The sequence below is a fragment of the Lutra lutra genome, chromosome 8 (genome assembly GCF_902655055.1).
Source record: "Lutra lutra chromosome 8, mLutLut1.2, whole genome shotgun sequence".
NCBI lineage: Eukaryota > Metazoa > Chordata > Mammalia > Carnivora > Mustelidae > Lutra > Lutra lutra.
Window position 1 is genome coordinate 41,601,188 of NC_062285.1, and position 16,320 is coordinate 41,617,507.

Here is a 16,320-nt window from a genome sequence, read left to right on the forward strand (position 1 = left end):
GGTTAGGAAAGGAGGCACTTCTCCCAGAGATGAGGGAGAAACAGGGAAGAACTAACCCCAACTCCCTCTCCTACACACTAATCTTCCTCCTGCTCTTCCATGGCTTCCTGTCAACTGTTCCCAACAGGAAGCCAGAGTTGGGGAGCTCCTGTGATACCATCTGCTGCTGGGCTTGGGGGCACAGGACCTAGTGAAGAAGAGGGGAGAAGGGGTCTAGAGAGAAAACACAGCAAACAATGCCCACTATACTCCTTTCCTTCTCGTGGCTTAAGTCTCGAGTCGGGGTACTTGGAAACCTCAAAGGAGAGGAATATGTTGGACTTCCTGCTAGTAGGAGAGAGGAGTGCTTCCATGATTCACTGGAAACATGAAAGAGACATGTTCATAGTTAGAGCTCACGTTTGGGAAGGGATCCTTGCCAGTTGTATTAAACTATTATAAGTAGCATGTTACTAATAATAGTTTCCTATAACTGGAATGAATTGTGCCACGAACTTGGGCTATAACCATGATCAGCTCCCTTTTATTATTAGCAGCGGCCTCCCATGTCCTCGTCCCTCCCAGACAACATTCATAAGACCTCACGCCCACCGCAGCGAGGGGGCCCCCAGACAGTGGCAGGATCCCCTGGAGCCACACCCTTCCCCTGGCCTCACAGATGGCCAGGCAGGAGGCTCTTCCTCCCCCATTGCCTGAGGCCACCCAGGGAGTCTGTAGCTGGTGGCCGAGCATGGACCCTGTAGACCTGACTCTCAGGCCAGATTTCAAATTACCAGCACTACGGTCTCCACACGCCCCCAAACCCCACCACGGGAAGGCACACATCCCTGCCCACACACATCCACATGCATCCCCACGTATCCCTCCTGGGGAAGGTACGTTCCTGCTCCCGAGCAGGCTCAGGCCCCAGTGACGCCACCTCCCCTTGTCCCCACGCTCAGAGCCAACAAAGCAGCACTTCCCCCTGACTCTGAAAACACACGTTGTCCACATCTGATGGAAAATTAAACCCACGCATGAATGTTCAAGATGTTCTTTAAAAGAATTTTCGATGTCTGAGAGCCTCTGGCGCTGAGCTTCCTCCCCCTTTTCCCCTTCCCTCTCTCCTTCTCCTTGACAGTAATAGACTGACTTTCCCCTGGGGAGAGCTTAGAACTGGATACAAAATTTTACACTGAGGCATTTCAATTCTTCGAAAAAAATTTTTTTTAAATTTAACAATACGTGAGGGACCCCAAAGTCTGTGAACCTACACAGGTGTCCTCGTGTGTGCGGGCCTAGGAGGCAGGGGACAGGGCATGCAGGGCTTGTTCCCTCTGAGTCCCCCTGCTCTCTGGAGACCCCTACCACCTGGCACCCACGTGGGTGGGGGCATTGCCTTGTAAACCTAGAGCCTCTCACGGTGTTTTCTTTTCCTTTCTCAACACCTCTGAACTTTCCTGAGGATAAGGACAGCTACGTATTACCAGACCATAGAGCGTCTCACAGTCCCTGCACTGAGGCCCAGCTCACCCCCACTACCCCAAGACCTTGGGCCTGTTCTTCCTCTCTCTGTGGCTCAGTCTTCTGACTCTAAGATGGGCATGTTAAGACTCCCGACATCCTGGGGGCTCTTCTGAGGATTAAATATACTGATAAACAGAAAGTGCTTTGAGCAGTGTTTGGCATGTGTGCGTGCACGTGCACACACACACACACCCACACACACCACTAACCACGTGCTCATGAGCCAAGCTCCTAAACCTCCTCAGGCTTCCCAGAAGTGAAATGAAAGCAATGATCAATTCCTGGCCCTATGGTGAAGATTCAGTGGCACAATGTATGTGCCATGCCCACCGGTGCCCCACACAGGTGGTGGGAGCTCCATTACAACCAGGTCCTCTACCCTACCCCCTCCTTTTGTTCACGTCCCTGCCCCACCTCGGGGGCCCCCAGGGCAGCAACGCAGCAGGACATTCGCAGTGTTTAAACAACTCACAAACACAGCCATTTTCAGAATTGGAAACTCTGACTAGACACAACCACCATTCTTTGAGGACCTACAAGAAGCCCAACCCTGTACCTGGGAGAGTGAAGGGTGAACTGCCCAGCTCTATGTACAACCAGTACTGCGCACACATTTCTGGAAGGGAGAGGAGGAGGAGGCAGAGGTGGTGGGGCTAGAGATGGAGACTTATCCTGAGACAAAGGAGCGGCTGGCACCTGGGTGATTCAGTCTAGAAGCCCGCTGTGAGCCCTGCCTCCCCCACTCTGCCTCCAGCTAGAAGAATGCCCACAGCTAGAGCACAGACAGGCTCCCCTTCCAGGCCAAGGCAGACCCATGCCTACATGGGGCAGGGGAAGACCCTGCAGTTTTCGGGAGCACTAGTTCTGCTCTCTCCATGTGGGCTCAGGAGCTTGCTGCCTCAAAGGCATGCTATATCCCCATGTCCTGAAGAGAAAGCTGCTATGGTCTGCGTGTTTGTGTCTGTCCCAAATTCACATGCTGAAAACCTAATCCCTGATGTGACAGTATCAGGAGGTGGCGCCTTTGGGAGGATGGAGCCCTCATGAGAGCGATCAGTGCCCTGATTAAAGAGGCTCCATAGAGCACCCTACTCCCTCTGCCATGGGCAGACACAGCCAGACATCTGTGGCCTGGGACAGGACCTTTTCCCAACTCTGCCGTCATCTTGATCTCAGACTTCCAGCCTCCAGAGTAGAAAACCCATTTCCACTGTTGATACCCACTCTGTGGAATTCTGGGATAGCAGCAGAACAGAGTAGAAACAAAGCAGACCCCTCAAGCTCATCCATTTGGTGACCCTTGCCACCTTACCTCATCCCCTGGCCTCCCAGGACAGCTAAGCCCTGGGTGACTTGGTCTGGGAAGCTGAGGTCCTGATGTCCTGGCCAGCTCTGGTTTGTTTCCCATTCCTGGAGGCAGAGCCTTTCTTAGAACCACCACCTGGGACCCCTTTAAGAATGAACAGATCAGGGGCGCCTAGGTGGCTCAGTGGGTTAAGCCTCTGCCTCTGGCTCAGGTCATGATCCCAGGTCCTGGGATCAAGCCCCACATTGGGCTCTCTGCTCAGCCAGGAGCCTGCTTCCTCTTCTCTTTCTGCCTGACTCTCTGCCTACTTGTGATCTCTGTCTGTCAAATAAATAAATAAAATCTTTAAAAAAAAAAAAAAAGAATGAACAGATCACTGGAGACCATCCTGTCCTACCCATTTACGGGGATCCTCACAAACTCATCACTGATGCTACTGAACCGGACTGCACATCTTATACAGAGGGTCTTGGCCGCCAAGCCCCTGAGCTTCATTCACTTTTCCCCAGGAGCCCCATCCCTCCAGCGCAGGTTCTAGCTCATTCCCTGCCCCACCAGTGCTGCGCAGCCACCAGACAACACTGTGTCTTGCACCCAAGCCGGTGACCATTGTTACAAGGCAGCCAAGGAGACAATCACTGTCTTTATCTACCACTGCAGAGCCAACTCCTAGCAAATTCTGGGGTTTTTTTGGTGACAAATATTTGTGGCAAGAATGGACCTTGGATTGGCCTGATGTCTGAGCCTGTTGGGAGATGCTCCCAAGAAATCGGTCTTCACCACCCAGCCTTGCAGGAAACACTTGGGAACTTGTTGGGGTTGTTTACACCAGCTGCTTGCACCCGGTGAGCAAGGCGGTCGTCACAGCCTCCTCATCAATCAGGAGTTCTGGGGCAAGAAGCCAGATGGGTATTAAACCAGCGTGAGAATAGCAAAGGAAGCCCCTAAGTCCGGCAGAATCCTCGTTCCATTAGGTGGCATTATTCACAGCTTTCTGTCCCCAGGGAGCCCTGGGGGACTCCGCAGCCACACCTCTGCCTGTAGGTGCACCGGCCACCCCGCTGGGCACCTCCACCTCCACTCGTTCATGGGCTCACACCCACCCTCTGCCATTAAGGACACGTCAAGTCTTCTGATGCCTTGGTTGCAGTTCTCAGTCACTGGCCCATCAAGACAACTTTGCATGTACGTTCTTCACCTCAAAATTTCCTCAAATCCTCTGGTAAACAGGAAATCCCCAATGCATAAATGCTCGCTGTAGCACCCACCATGACTAGCAGGGTGCCTAGCCTATGGGCATTCCTTGAAAACAAATTTTCGAGGGCACCAATGGAGAGAGAGATGGATTTAGCCAATAAAGGCATCGACAAAGCTGTGCTAAGGTCTACTGGGAGGCAGGCCCCATGTAGTGTATACAAAGAAATGGCAAGTGCGAGCAGCTGTCCTTCAGGGCTCGGCGGCCTGGCAGGAGCCAGCAGCAGTGACCCTGCCCGCTCGTGAAACGTCCACGCACTTCCACACATTTCCCCGGCTCTCCAGCCAGGCCGCTCCAGCCAGCGTGCCGTGACTGGGAGTGAGGGAGGCACTTCCGGCCCGCAGCGTCTCACAGCCAACATGGCATCCGCGTGAGGCTTCTGTGTGAGCCCGCTCCCCCTGCCCTGCTATGCCGGACATGGAGCGTGAACGGGTACAGATAAACAACTGTGCATCACGCACCTGAGATTTTGAGGTTAGTTTTTTTATGCTGGCAGAGCCTCATCTGTTCTAAGACTCGTAAACACAGACACGAGTCCAGCGATGAGAAAAGACGGGGGTGGAGCAGAGAAGGCGCCCAAGCTTACTTGTACCTGCTGGTTTATGGACCACCAGTCTATGTGTGGTGTCCCCTCTTCCTAGAGACGTCCCTCCAGGTCTCTGTGTGCTGGTGCCTTCCTGCCGCCCCAGTCTCAGCCACCATGTTACCACCTCCACGGGCCTTTCACGATCCACCTGACCATAGCGCACAACACCACACTACGGTCCCATGACTGTTCTCACCCTCTGGGGAATGTTCCCGCTCACTGCCTATCTTTCCCTTATTACGGAGTAAGCATGGTGAGACCAAGGGCCATGTCTTCCTTGTCTATGGCTGTGTTTCCAGAATTGTGCCTGGCACAAAGCAGACATTCCACATCCGGATGGGGATGGACTAGGGAACACATGATCTGCACTGGAGTTCAGAAGCTGGTATGAGGAAACTCCCGGAGGCCTGAGTGTCCAGAAAAGGATAGGGGAGGCAGGCCTCTCGAGGTAATTTATTATTTTTTTTTCCTCGAGGTCTTTTAAAAGGAGGGTCACTGAGGGCTGTTGGAGTGCCTACAGCCGCCTAAGCACAACACAGAGGTGGGAACCAGGGTGATTGCGGGTGACCGTGAGTGGTGTGGGTTACCAGGGTGGAGGAGGACACTGGGAAGAAGGTGGCCAAGGGCCTCAAACGCTACTTGATATTTGACCCAAGACCAAAAGGAAGCTGGTGTTGGGGGGTTGGGGGGGGTGCTGACGGGAGTGGTTCTCCCCTCCCCCAGCCCAGGGAGGTTTGAGAAAGACTGCCTGGGTAGGATTTCTAAGCTAGAGGCCCAGAGAAAGGGGCTAAAGACAACAGCACAGTCCTTAGGCTATGACAACAGCTGACACAGAGGGGACGACCCATGGACAGGAAGGAGGAAAATGACGAAGAAAGGACCAAAAATTTTCATTCCAGAAAAGCACCCTGTTTGCTCAATGCCACACATCTGGGGTTGGGAGGGAGAAGGAACCAGGCTCAGTGCTCAAAGTTTCCTTCCACTGGGCTCCCAAATTGAGTGGCCCTTCCACTATACAAGAGCGCCTCTCTGAGCCCTCTGGGAACACCCAGTGTAAGGCAGACAAGAGCAGCCATCTGGGGACGAGGCCCACGTGGGTTACTGCACGGAGACCCAATACACCACTTCTCTCCAAACAGTAAGAAACTCACGTCAGCGTCACACAAAAGGTATTTGCATTTCAGAGGGACAATGTGAGTGTGAACCTTAGTAAAATGAGGATCTAATACTTCCCTTGCTGACCACACACAGTTTTTGTGAGGATAAAATGGGATAATGGAATTCCTTTAAGTTTAAAGCTGCTTTATGAGTATCACTATCACAAAGAACAAACTGGAGTTGTTAGAATTTCATTGCCTTTCCAGGGCACAGGCTTCCTTCCTGACCCCTGGCTTCTCAGCCAGAAGGAGGCCAACCTTTTGGGATGAGGGAGGGAGTGCTATTACAAACAGTGGATGTAGCTTCACGGTGTGGGAAGTGTTTCACAGCCCGATGCAAAGAGAATTTGCCCAGCCTTGTGCATGGGAGGTGCTCACTAAATACTTGTTAGTGAGGTTTGCACTGTAGGCCACACTCTAGTTTCTAGGCCTCCCAGTCTCTAGAGCTATGGAAGACAGGTGATATAAAGTATTGCAGACAGGTGGCAGGGAGACGTTTCTGCATCATCACTGGTTTCCTGCTCCTCTCTCCTTCCTTCCTACCTACATGTTCAGCAATCTCCTTTGCATTAGGCCTTCCCGTCTCTCTCTTCTTAGGGGCATCCTAAGTCCTTGCCGGGACAGTTCTGCAAATATCCAGCTCCAATCGCGTCACCCTCTTCAAAAACCCCAGTGGTGTGAGGTCAGAGCCCTTGTGGGAAATGGGGAACGTTTCCTTCCGCTCCTGATGTCACCCGTATTAGGGAGGGAGAGGGCTTAGTCGTCATGCCCTACCCTGTCTCCCCTACCTTACTCATTTCCCCTCTTGGGGGACAGAAGCTTATCTCATTGGTCTGTCTGGAAGGTGACATTGGCATTCCTCGTCCACCCATTTCCTCTGCCCTTCCTCTGGGGAGCTAAGGGCCTGCAGGAAGCAGGTGTTCTTCTGGCCCTCTCACCTCTCACCCCCAATGTCCTAAGACTTCCCAGGCTTCCCTGTCCTCTGCTGCCAGCCCCGGGCAGGGAAGTCTGTCTGTCATCTGGTATTAGGAAGCCTATCTGCTCTCCTGCTAAGCTGCTTCCTCCCACGTAGCCGTTTTTAGCTTTAAAAGTGAAATCTTGGCCTTTGCCTATGTCTGCCTTTCCTTACTTCTCAGCTTGTTCAGCAATCAGGCCAGAAAGATGGGTAGTTTTTATTGGATGACCCTTTGAGCTCTAGCAAATACTTTCTCCCTGTCTATGAAAATAAGCAGAGTTCTCAGTGACATCCAAGGTCTTCCACTGAAAACTCAGCTCTCAGTCAATGCTCTGGGTCCAGCCCCAACTCCGCTGTGCCCTGGACGTGCCACAGACCCAAAAAGAACTGCCATGCTGGGCCCCTCACACATCCTGGACATACTTCGTGTTTTCCTTCTTCCATAGGCTGAGCTCTCGGCTCCTTCCTTGGCACCAAAATTCTACCCATCGTCACCATCATCCAGGCCCAGCCCACATGCACCCCTCCACATGCCTTTCCTGTTCCTGAAGGATCTGATCTCTCCCTCTCATTCTGTTCCCTCTGCCAGGAACCTCCTGTCCTCCTGCTTGCTTCCTCCTCCCTGTGCACCTGCCTGTGTGAAGACCACTTATCTATGAGCAATCCAATGTGATGTCCTTGTCTTGGAAGCCTCTCCTGAGCCCCCAGGAGTGTTGGAGGCCCCCCTAAGTGCTTCCATAGAATCCCACATACCACTAAACACGACAAAGCAACATCCTCTGCTGACTTCTCGAGAACCTTATGAAGGAACACAGAAAACATTTATAAACGTGCACACGCCTAAAGGGAGCAGACCTCTACTCTAGATGGCACCTTGCCTAGAGCCACATGGAAACTCAAAGTCAATGCCCACTGTGAATAGAGCCCAGGACCAGGGAAAGGCACCGAAAGAGTCCTTTTGAATGGAATTAGGGAAACCTTTCTGGGATTTTCTGATCCTCTTAGAAGGGAAGGCTCTCTTGAAGATGGGATCAGTCTGTCAAGTGTCTAGCTTCTAACTGGTCAGTGAATTAAAGATATCATATCATTAATTCAACTTTGCTGAGGTTAGTGAGAGGCTGACAGTCCCCATGCCCAGATTCAATCGGGGAAAGAGGTGCACGACTCTAGGCCACCCAGGATACGTGCCATGAGGAAAGGGTCTCAGCTCTCAGCCCACCCCCTCCTAATAAACACAAATGCCAAAAAGTGGTGCTCAGGCAACAGCAGGTTGCAGCTCAAATGACACATCTGAATACTGAGGCCACCGCATTTTCTCACTGGCTTGAAGCTGGGGAAGTCTGATATGCCTCTTTGAAGTCTGCTCAGTGCGTGGGGAATGTGTGGATTTTCTGGGGCCTCGGCAATATGGGGATAGATAAGACCCTCCCAGGGCTCAAGTATCAAGAGCTTTCTCGACTCTGTAAACACTCCTGGGAAAGTGAGGAGGGCTAAAACTCTGTAATTCTTAGCAGGAAGTATTCAACCCGTGTTGTCTCTAGGCTGGGCTAAAAGGAAGAGACCCCATGGATGATTCTCAGGGGAAGTACAGAACCACCATACTTCCTCATTTCCCCAATTAAAATGCATTGCACAAAGCATTTTGTCCCTGTCCCTTTTCTTCCTTTTCGGTCACCACCACCAAAAATCTTGCACATGTTGAATTGACCATGTTTGAGGAGGCCTGGGGCAAAATGGGGTTTGGTGACACAGTACCGATTTTGGTGAGCCACACGGCCACGGCGCCATAGATCTCGTCCAGGATGAGGATGACCACAAGGTTGATGATGACTGCCGTTGCTGTCACTGTCACCCGGACATTGGAGCGTGTGTACTTGTTGAGAGACAGGGCTGCGGCAGTTGTGATGCGATACACGATGACCCCAAAGACAATGGAGAAGGTCAGGGCAATCTGTTTGGGAAACAGGGAGAGTCAGTGCCCAGTGGACAAGTACTGAGCAGCTTCTACTTGCCCAACCAACCATCCTAGCCGCTACATCAGAAACTATGGATATGGAGTCCACTCATGTGCACCCTCTGAACTCACGTGCCAAGCCTGAGGACAGGTGCACTGTCCACAAGAGTGAGTCTTCCATTTTTATCAGATGCCAAATGGTTAACAACACACACAAAACCCTAAGAGTGAAAACGCTGGACTCTGAGGGGTGTGTGGCATACGCAACATGGTTTCCTTCACTAGGGAGCTTCTAGTCAACTACGGAGGTGAGCTGAACTCTTATTAACCCACGGTGAGGACTACTGGAGAGGTATTGTGTGCTCAGTGAAGGAACTGGGTACAGAGGAGCAAGTGGACCAGGTGGGGTAATGGGATAGACACTCAGTGCAGGGAAACAGAGCCATGGAAGGCGTCTGAGCTGAGAAGCGGTGAGTTGGAGCTTTAGGCGCTGGGTGTGGGAAGGCTGCCCCAATGAGAACCAAGGGAGAGAAACCAGGAGTGAGATTTGTAGACTCTCAGTCCTCAGGTGAACAAAATATCACACTAAGATTTCTCTACCAGGCAACGGTAATGGAGGACTCAGATTTTTCATTTGGTGCCGAAACCTCTGGCTGTTCACGTTGAAAGGAAAGGTTCCCAGCCACTGGACCTCTAAGGGTCCTCCACTTCCTCCTTCTAGAACCTGAGAACAAGAAATCACTCTCCCAGATGAGCCCCTTCCCTCTCCCATCACAGCCCAGGAAAGCCCATTTCCATGAAGCATGAGGATGTCAGGGGAAGAAAGTGGCCTGAGTAAGCTCTCAGAGAGGGCAGAGGGAGAACACGGAATGTCTAGGTGTATAACCTGCTCTGAGCAAAATTCTAATTCGTGTCAGTCAAGTGAAGTCTTCTTAGAATTCTTTCTACAGAGAAGGCTGTTCAGATAGTACTCCCTGGGGTCAGGGCATGGTGGGCTGGCACTGGCTTTGGAGAGCTACATGGACACATGGGGGGATAAAACGTTCCCTCTGAAACTACAAATTGTCCTAGACTACATGTTCCCTCCCGAGAAAGAAGGGGAGGAGGGGGTATGGAGGAGAGGGGAAGGGAGGAGGGAGCTCTGGCTCAGGCAATGTTTTTCAAGCAGTGTGCAGGACACTAGTGAGCAAATGGGGAATGGGGTGCAGAAGAGTCAAGGTGTGAACATCATCAGACCCCTGGGGGGGATGCCTGGGGATGCAGCCTTAGCTGATTATCCCTGCAAGCTGTACAAATATTAGTATTTGTCCTCTGGGCCACCATGTGAAGGCAGGCAGGATGGCAATGTTCTCTGGGTCCAGGGGGTGTCAGGGTGGAGGAGAGGTCAGATGGGAAGGACACTGTGTGGGAGGCCCCTCTTCTGATGCTGGGTGGGGGCGGGAGCAGCAGCAGCCCCAGCCTCCAGGACTAGGGGGGGAATGACGACCCATGGAAGTGGGAAAACCTGGACATGACATCACTGTTCTCGAGCAATGTAGACATTTTCACTTCCCGTTCCTCTGGGACTGTCACTGCCAGACAGTAAGGGCCTGGAAAACGTGGTGTGAGATTCTTTTCCCCCAAAATCACTTTTGCAGCAAAGGCCAGTGATTGCGGTATTGATGAGAGTCGGAGGGTGGGGGGAGGCCAGGGCATCAAAGAGTGAGTGTGTGTGCATCTGGGGGTGGGTCTGGGGGAAAACAACAATGGCAAAAACATCCTTGACTTTGGGGTCTTGGGGGTGGAGCATGGAGGAATGAGTGGGGAGAAGATCAGCTTCTATTCTTCTCCAAGAGGCTCAGCTGCTCAACTGGGGAAGGAAGAAAACTCTTCGTTGCTACCCACTGTGTGATCTGTGGACCTGCTGTATCAGCCAGGAGCTTGGGGGACATGCAGGGTCTCAAGCACAGTTCCAGACGCACTGGCTCAGAATCTGCACTTGAACAAGATTCCCATTCAAGTTCTAGAGGCACTGCTCTCTCGCGAAAGCCCTTTTTCCCACCCTCCTTGTCTCCTCGGCCCTACCTCCAACACACCTTTCCCTAGTCCTCTGCTGCTTTTGACCCTAACTTCTCAGCCCCTGATTTCCCATGCTACTAGAGAAACCAGGCTCTGACCTATCTTTCAGAGTTCCCACAAGGATCACAGTTCTCAAGCTGAAAGAGCCTGGAGAACACCAGCCCCGTCCTGTGACCACTTTGATGAGGAAACTGGCATGGAAAGTGAAGAGATTTGTTCAAGGTCACAAGGCCTGGACTACAACCCTCATATCTGGGATTCTGGTAAGAGTTAAAGGACTTCAGCCTTCAGGAATCATCCCAATCCAGCCTCTAATCTCATATATAAGGAAACTGAGGCCTGAGAAGCAGCAATGTGATGGGTCCAAGGTCTGGACAGTTCCTGGCAAAGCTGGGATGCTAACGATGGGACCATCATCATGAACTAATCTAGTTGTGTCCTCTCAATTTTGTTATTCAATGCCCATCTTCACGAGCAGTAATTCTTATAACAATAGCATAAAATATGGCTTTTGTGGATGTGATTTACTACATCCAGGACCTGAACCCTGCTCTGTGACTCCCACGCCTACAATCCCATCCTGACATTAGAACGCATGTCCTCTCGTACTAAATCCAGCACTGTTTTCACCACTCTGGCTGCAATGTTGATTTTGCTTATTAAATTCAGCAAATATACACTGGGTATATTTCATGTTTGTGATCGGTTTCCCTCCAAATAGGCCAAAAGTGGGGATTGGTCTTGTAACTGCATTCTGCACCTCGTGTCATTTTCACAGCACTGCCTCACTATAGAACCTGCTTGGTAAAGATTGGCTGGTCCCTAGCTCTAGGAATCTAGTTCTCAAGTACATGGGAACATCACCATGGTCCCCATTGCTGTTTGTGTTCTGATCCTGTAGCTTTACTTGTAGACAGAGCCAAACTGTAACGAAAGCCAGGCTATGGAGTCCAGAGTCCTATTTAATGCTATGAGAGACAGGAAGGAGAATGGGTCTGGACCCCACCCTCCAGGTCTTGCATTCTGAATCAAAGTTGAGAAAATCATTGCACATATACAAAGATGAGCCTTGTAGCAGCTGGACAGAGTACAGGCTCAGCTCATGTGCTTCCTATGCTCTGAACAGAGAGCAGAGGGATTAGAGAAAATCCTACGGAAGTAGTTTTGGGTCGGTTTCCTATGAGAAAGGCTTGGGGAAAAGAATTTTTAAAAAGCAAGCAGAAATGTAAAAATCAGAAGCAACCTGGGCTAACCAGCAGGAGTGTACCCAGTCTAAAGTGGGATATGGAATTAGTGGCTCAATTTTAAACCATACACACACTGATGGCTTTATCACTGACATAATAACTTGTCCATGACAACTTTATTAATCTGATTAATTAACTTATATTCTCACTCATCCATTTATAAGATATGTCTTGAGTGCCTTCTCTGTGCCCATCACCATGCTAAGTGGCAGGGATATAGTCACAAATCACACAGGACTTTCTGCCCTCGTGGCACTTCTAGAGGGGAAAGACAGAAAACCAACTACCAACTAACATCAACCAGATAGTATATCTGGTGTGATAAATACTGTAGAAACAAATAAAGCAAAATAGGAGTAGTGGGACAGGTTGTAGCTTAAAAGAGGGTGGTGAGGAAAGGCGTAGGTAAGGAGGTGACATTTCAGCAAGGCTCTTGAGGGGGGTCATCTGAGGGAAGGGGCTTCTAGGCAGAGGGTGGGTAAAGAAGAAAGCAAGGGAGGGGTGCGGTTGGAGAGGAGGACATAGGACAAGGACATGCAAGGACGTACAGAGGATGCTGGCTTCTATATTTCATAAGAGGCCAATGCTTAAGACAGTTTTGAGCAGAGAAATGACATGAGATTTGATCTAGATTTTAAAAAGATGAGTTAGCTGATCATCTCTATGTGCACTATTAGGGGGCCCTTGCCACAAGCCAGGTGAAGGAGGTGGCTTTTGGAAGCTGGCTCCCAATTCCCAAGTAGAAGTAAATGACTGTCCTGGGCATGTGGGAGGGAGGCTCAGGCTCCTAGCCTAGAGCCAGGACAATGCTTTTGATAATCTCCTCCCACATAAAAGGGAAACAAAGCAAGTTTAATTCAAAAAGGAAAAAAAGGAGCGCTTGGGTAGCTCAGTCGGTTGAGCATCCAACTCTTGATTTCAGCTGGGTCCTGATCCCGGTGTTGTGGGGTGGGGCCCCGAGTGGGCTCTATCCTCAGCAGGGACTCTGCTTGGGATTCTTTCTCCCTCTGCCCCCACCCCTGCTCAAGTTCTCTCTCTCTCTATCTCAAATAAATAAATAAACCTTAAAAAAAAAAAAAAGGACAGAAACTGTAGCTCAACATGTTGGGTTGGAGAAGAAAGAGGAAATTCACTTTTGTCCTCTATAACAGGTGGGGAAGAGGCTGGCCTCTGTCACAGGTGAGGAAAAGAAACACAGCCCTGGGCCATTGTTTTGCTTTCACCATCCCATGAAAATTACCCCAGCTGATCTGGCAGACTGGCATCCCTAAAACTTTCCCCATGACCATGACCTTGGCACTTTCTGCTAAGATGTAGTCACAGGGGTGAAGAAGGAAAGGATATTCAGGACTCCTGTGTGTTGCAGTAGGTGCCTTTGGCTTACCCTAATTCTATAAGCAAATCTCACTTTTTTATAAACACCATTGTAACCTTTTTTTTTTTTTTAAAGATTTTATTTATTTATTTGACAGACAGAAATCACAAGTAGGCAGAGAGGCAGGCAGAGAAAGAGAGGGAGAAGCAGGCTTCCCGCTGAGCAGAGAGCCCGATGCAGAGCTCGATCCCAGGACCCTGGGATCATGACCTGAGCCGAAGGCAGAGGCTTTAACCCACTGAGCCACCCAGGTGCCCCCCATTGTAACCTTTTATCTCCCACTCCACGCCTTGTTTTAGGGCAGTGCAAAGCCCTTCTCTTTAGAAGACTGAGGATTTTTTTTTTTTAATGAAAAAAATAAGGAAAATTTAGCACAAAATAAAGATGTTTTTCTACCTCAGCCACAGCAACTTCTTCCTAGGAACATCACCAAGGCAAGGGAAACAAGTGCAAAAATGAACTACTGGGACTTCATCAAGATCAAAAGCTTTTGCACAGCAAAGGAAATAGTCAACAAAACCAAAAGACAACCAACAGAATGGGAGAAGACATTTTCAAATGACATATCAGATAAAGGGCTAGTATCCAAAATCTATAAATAATTTATCCAACTCAACACCCAAAGAACAAATATCCCAAACAAGAAATGGGCAGAAGACATGAACAGACATTTCTGCAAAGAAGACATCCAAATGGCCAACAGACACATGAAAAAGTGCTCAACATCACTCAGCATCAGGGAAATACAAATCAAAACCACAGTGAGATAATCACCTCACCACCAGTCAGAATAGCTAAAATTAGAAGTCAGAAATGACAGATGCTGGTGAGGATGTGGAGGAAGGGGAACCCTCCTACACTGTTGGTGGGAATGCAAGCGGGTGCAGCCACTCTGGAAAACAGCATGGAGGTTCCTCAAAAAGGTGAAAATAGAGCTATCCTATGACCCAGCAATCGCACTACTGGGTATTTACCCTAAAGATACAAATGTAGTGATCCGAAGGGGCACGTGCACCTGAATGTTTATAGCAGCAATGTCCACAATAGCCAAACTATGAAAAGAACCTAAATGTCCATCAACAGATGAATGGTTAAAGAAGATGTGATACACACACACACACACACACACACACACACACACACACACACACAATGGAATACTATGCAGCTATCAAAAAACTAAAATCCTGCTATTTGCAACAACGTGGATGGAACTAGAGAGTATTACGCTGAGTGAAATAAGTCAATCAGAGAAAGACAATTATCATATGAGCTCTCTGATATGAGGAATTTGAGAGGCAGGGCAAGGGGTTGTGGGAGGTAGGGAGGGAAAACAATGAAACAAGATGGGACCAGGGAGGGAGACAAACCGTAAGAGACTCTTAATCTCAGGAAGCAAACTGAGGGTTGCTGAGGGAGGTAGGGGTGGCTGGGTGTGGACATTGGGTAGGGTATGTGCTATGGTGAGTGCTGTGAATTGTGTAAGACTGATGATTCACAGACCTGTATCCCTGAAGCAAAGAATACATTATATCTTAAATAAATACATAAAAGAAATTAAAAAAAAAAAGAATTGGATGCATAACAGAGTGAGCATCCAAGGGCATCTTGACTATTCTCAGCTTTTTTGCTTCCTTATAAATTCTCATGGAGGAAATAAAAAGACCTTACAATGTTATTGTTTCATTACTGCCCATTCAACTTATATGCTATTATTAATGTGTACAATGTAATCCTACTTTATTATTTTTTTATTCTAAGTAGGCTCCACACCCAGTGTGGGGCTTGAAATCACAATCCCAAGATCAAGAGTTCTATGCTCTATTGACTGAGCCAGTCAGGCACCCCTCTATCTTATTATTAACCCTATGAGACACCATCATCCTTATTTACAGTCAAATACCACATAGGTTTTCCCACATATTTACCAATTTTTTCTTCATTCCTTCTTAAAACTGTGGTTTTCCAGATGGGATCACATTCAAAGAACATTCTTAGGATTTCCTTTAGTGAAAGATTCAGTTGGCTGCAAACCCTCAGCTTTTGTTTGGCTATAAATATCTTTATTTTACACTAATATTTCTACATTACATTTTTCTTGGGTATAGAATTCTGGGTTAGCAACTGTTTTCTTTTCAGTGCATGAAGATACACACGTCCCCGTATTCTGACTTCCAACTGCTATGTGAAATCAATGGCTGATCAAACAGTCTTCATTAAGGGTAATTTGTCTTTTGATTTTTGACTGCATTTGAGATTTTTCTTGTGTCTCATACATTCTATGGTTTCACAGAGATAGAGTCCTTTTTATTTTTCCTGCTTGAATTTCACTGGGATTCTTCAATCTCTGAGTTGGAAATCTGTTAGCAGAACTAGCCAACTAGGAGACCACCAGTCAGTGTATCATTCATTACTATTCTCACCTCTTCCTCCAGTAGTGCAACTAAATACAAGTGAAATCCTCTCACTCTATTATTTTCTATTTTGAATTTTCAATCTTTTTTTTTCTAATTTTTTCTAACCTGAATTGCAGTTCACGAATGATGTCTTCAGCTATGTCTAATTGGTTTTAAACCCATCTCTGGGGTGTGTGGTGTGATATATTATTATATATTATATATTCACATTCATTGATATATATTCATTTCCAGAAGATTTATTAGCTGGTTTTCAAATCCTTAGGTCATTTTTAAAAGTTTCTTATTTTAGGGATACCTGGGTGGCTAAGTTGGATAAGTGTCTGCCTTCAGCTTAGGTCATAGTCCCAGGGTCCTGGGATCCAGTCCTGCATCGGGCTCCCTGCTCCCTGGGGAGTCTGCTTCTCCCTCTGCCTGCCACTCCTCCTGCTTGTGCATGCTCTCTCTCTCTCTCCTTCTCTCTCTGACAAATAAGCAAATAAAATCTTTAAAATAGTTTCTTAT

At 48.8% G+C, this 16,320-nt stretch overlaps 1 protein-coding gene across 2 annotated transcripts in view; it reads right to left on the reverse strand.

The window, feature by feature from the left end:
* Nucleotides 1-16,320, reverse strand: part of ANO2 (anoctamin 2) — a 360,688-nt gene that overhangs the window by 65,493 nt on the left and 278,875 nt on the right. For both annotated transcript variants that reach the window (XM_047743061.1, XM_047743060.1), the window contains exon 16: nt 8,521-8,716. In XM_047743061.1, coding sequence (XP_047599017.1) covers nt 8,521-8,716 — 196 coding nt within the window. The remainder of the gene's footprint in view (nt 1-8,520; nt 8,717-16,320) is intronic.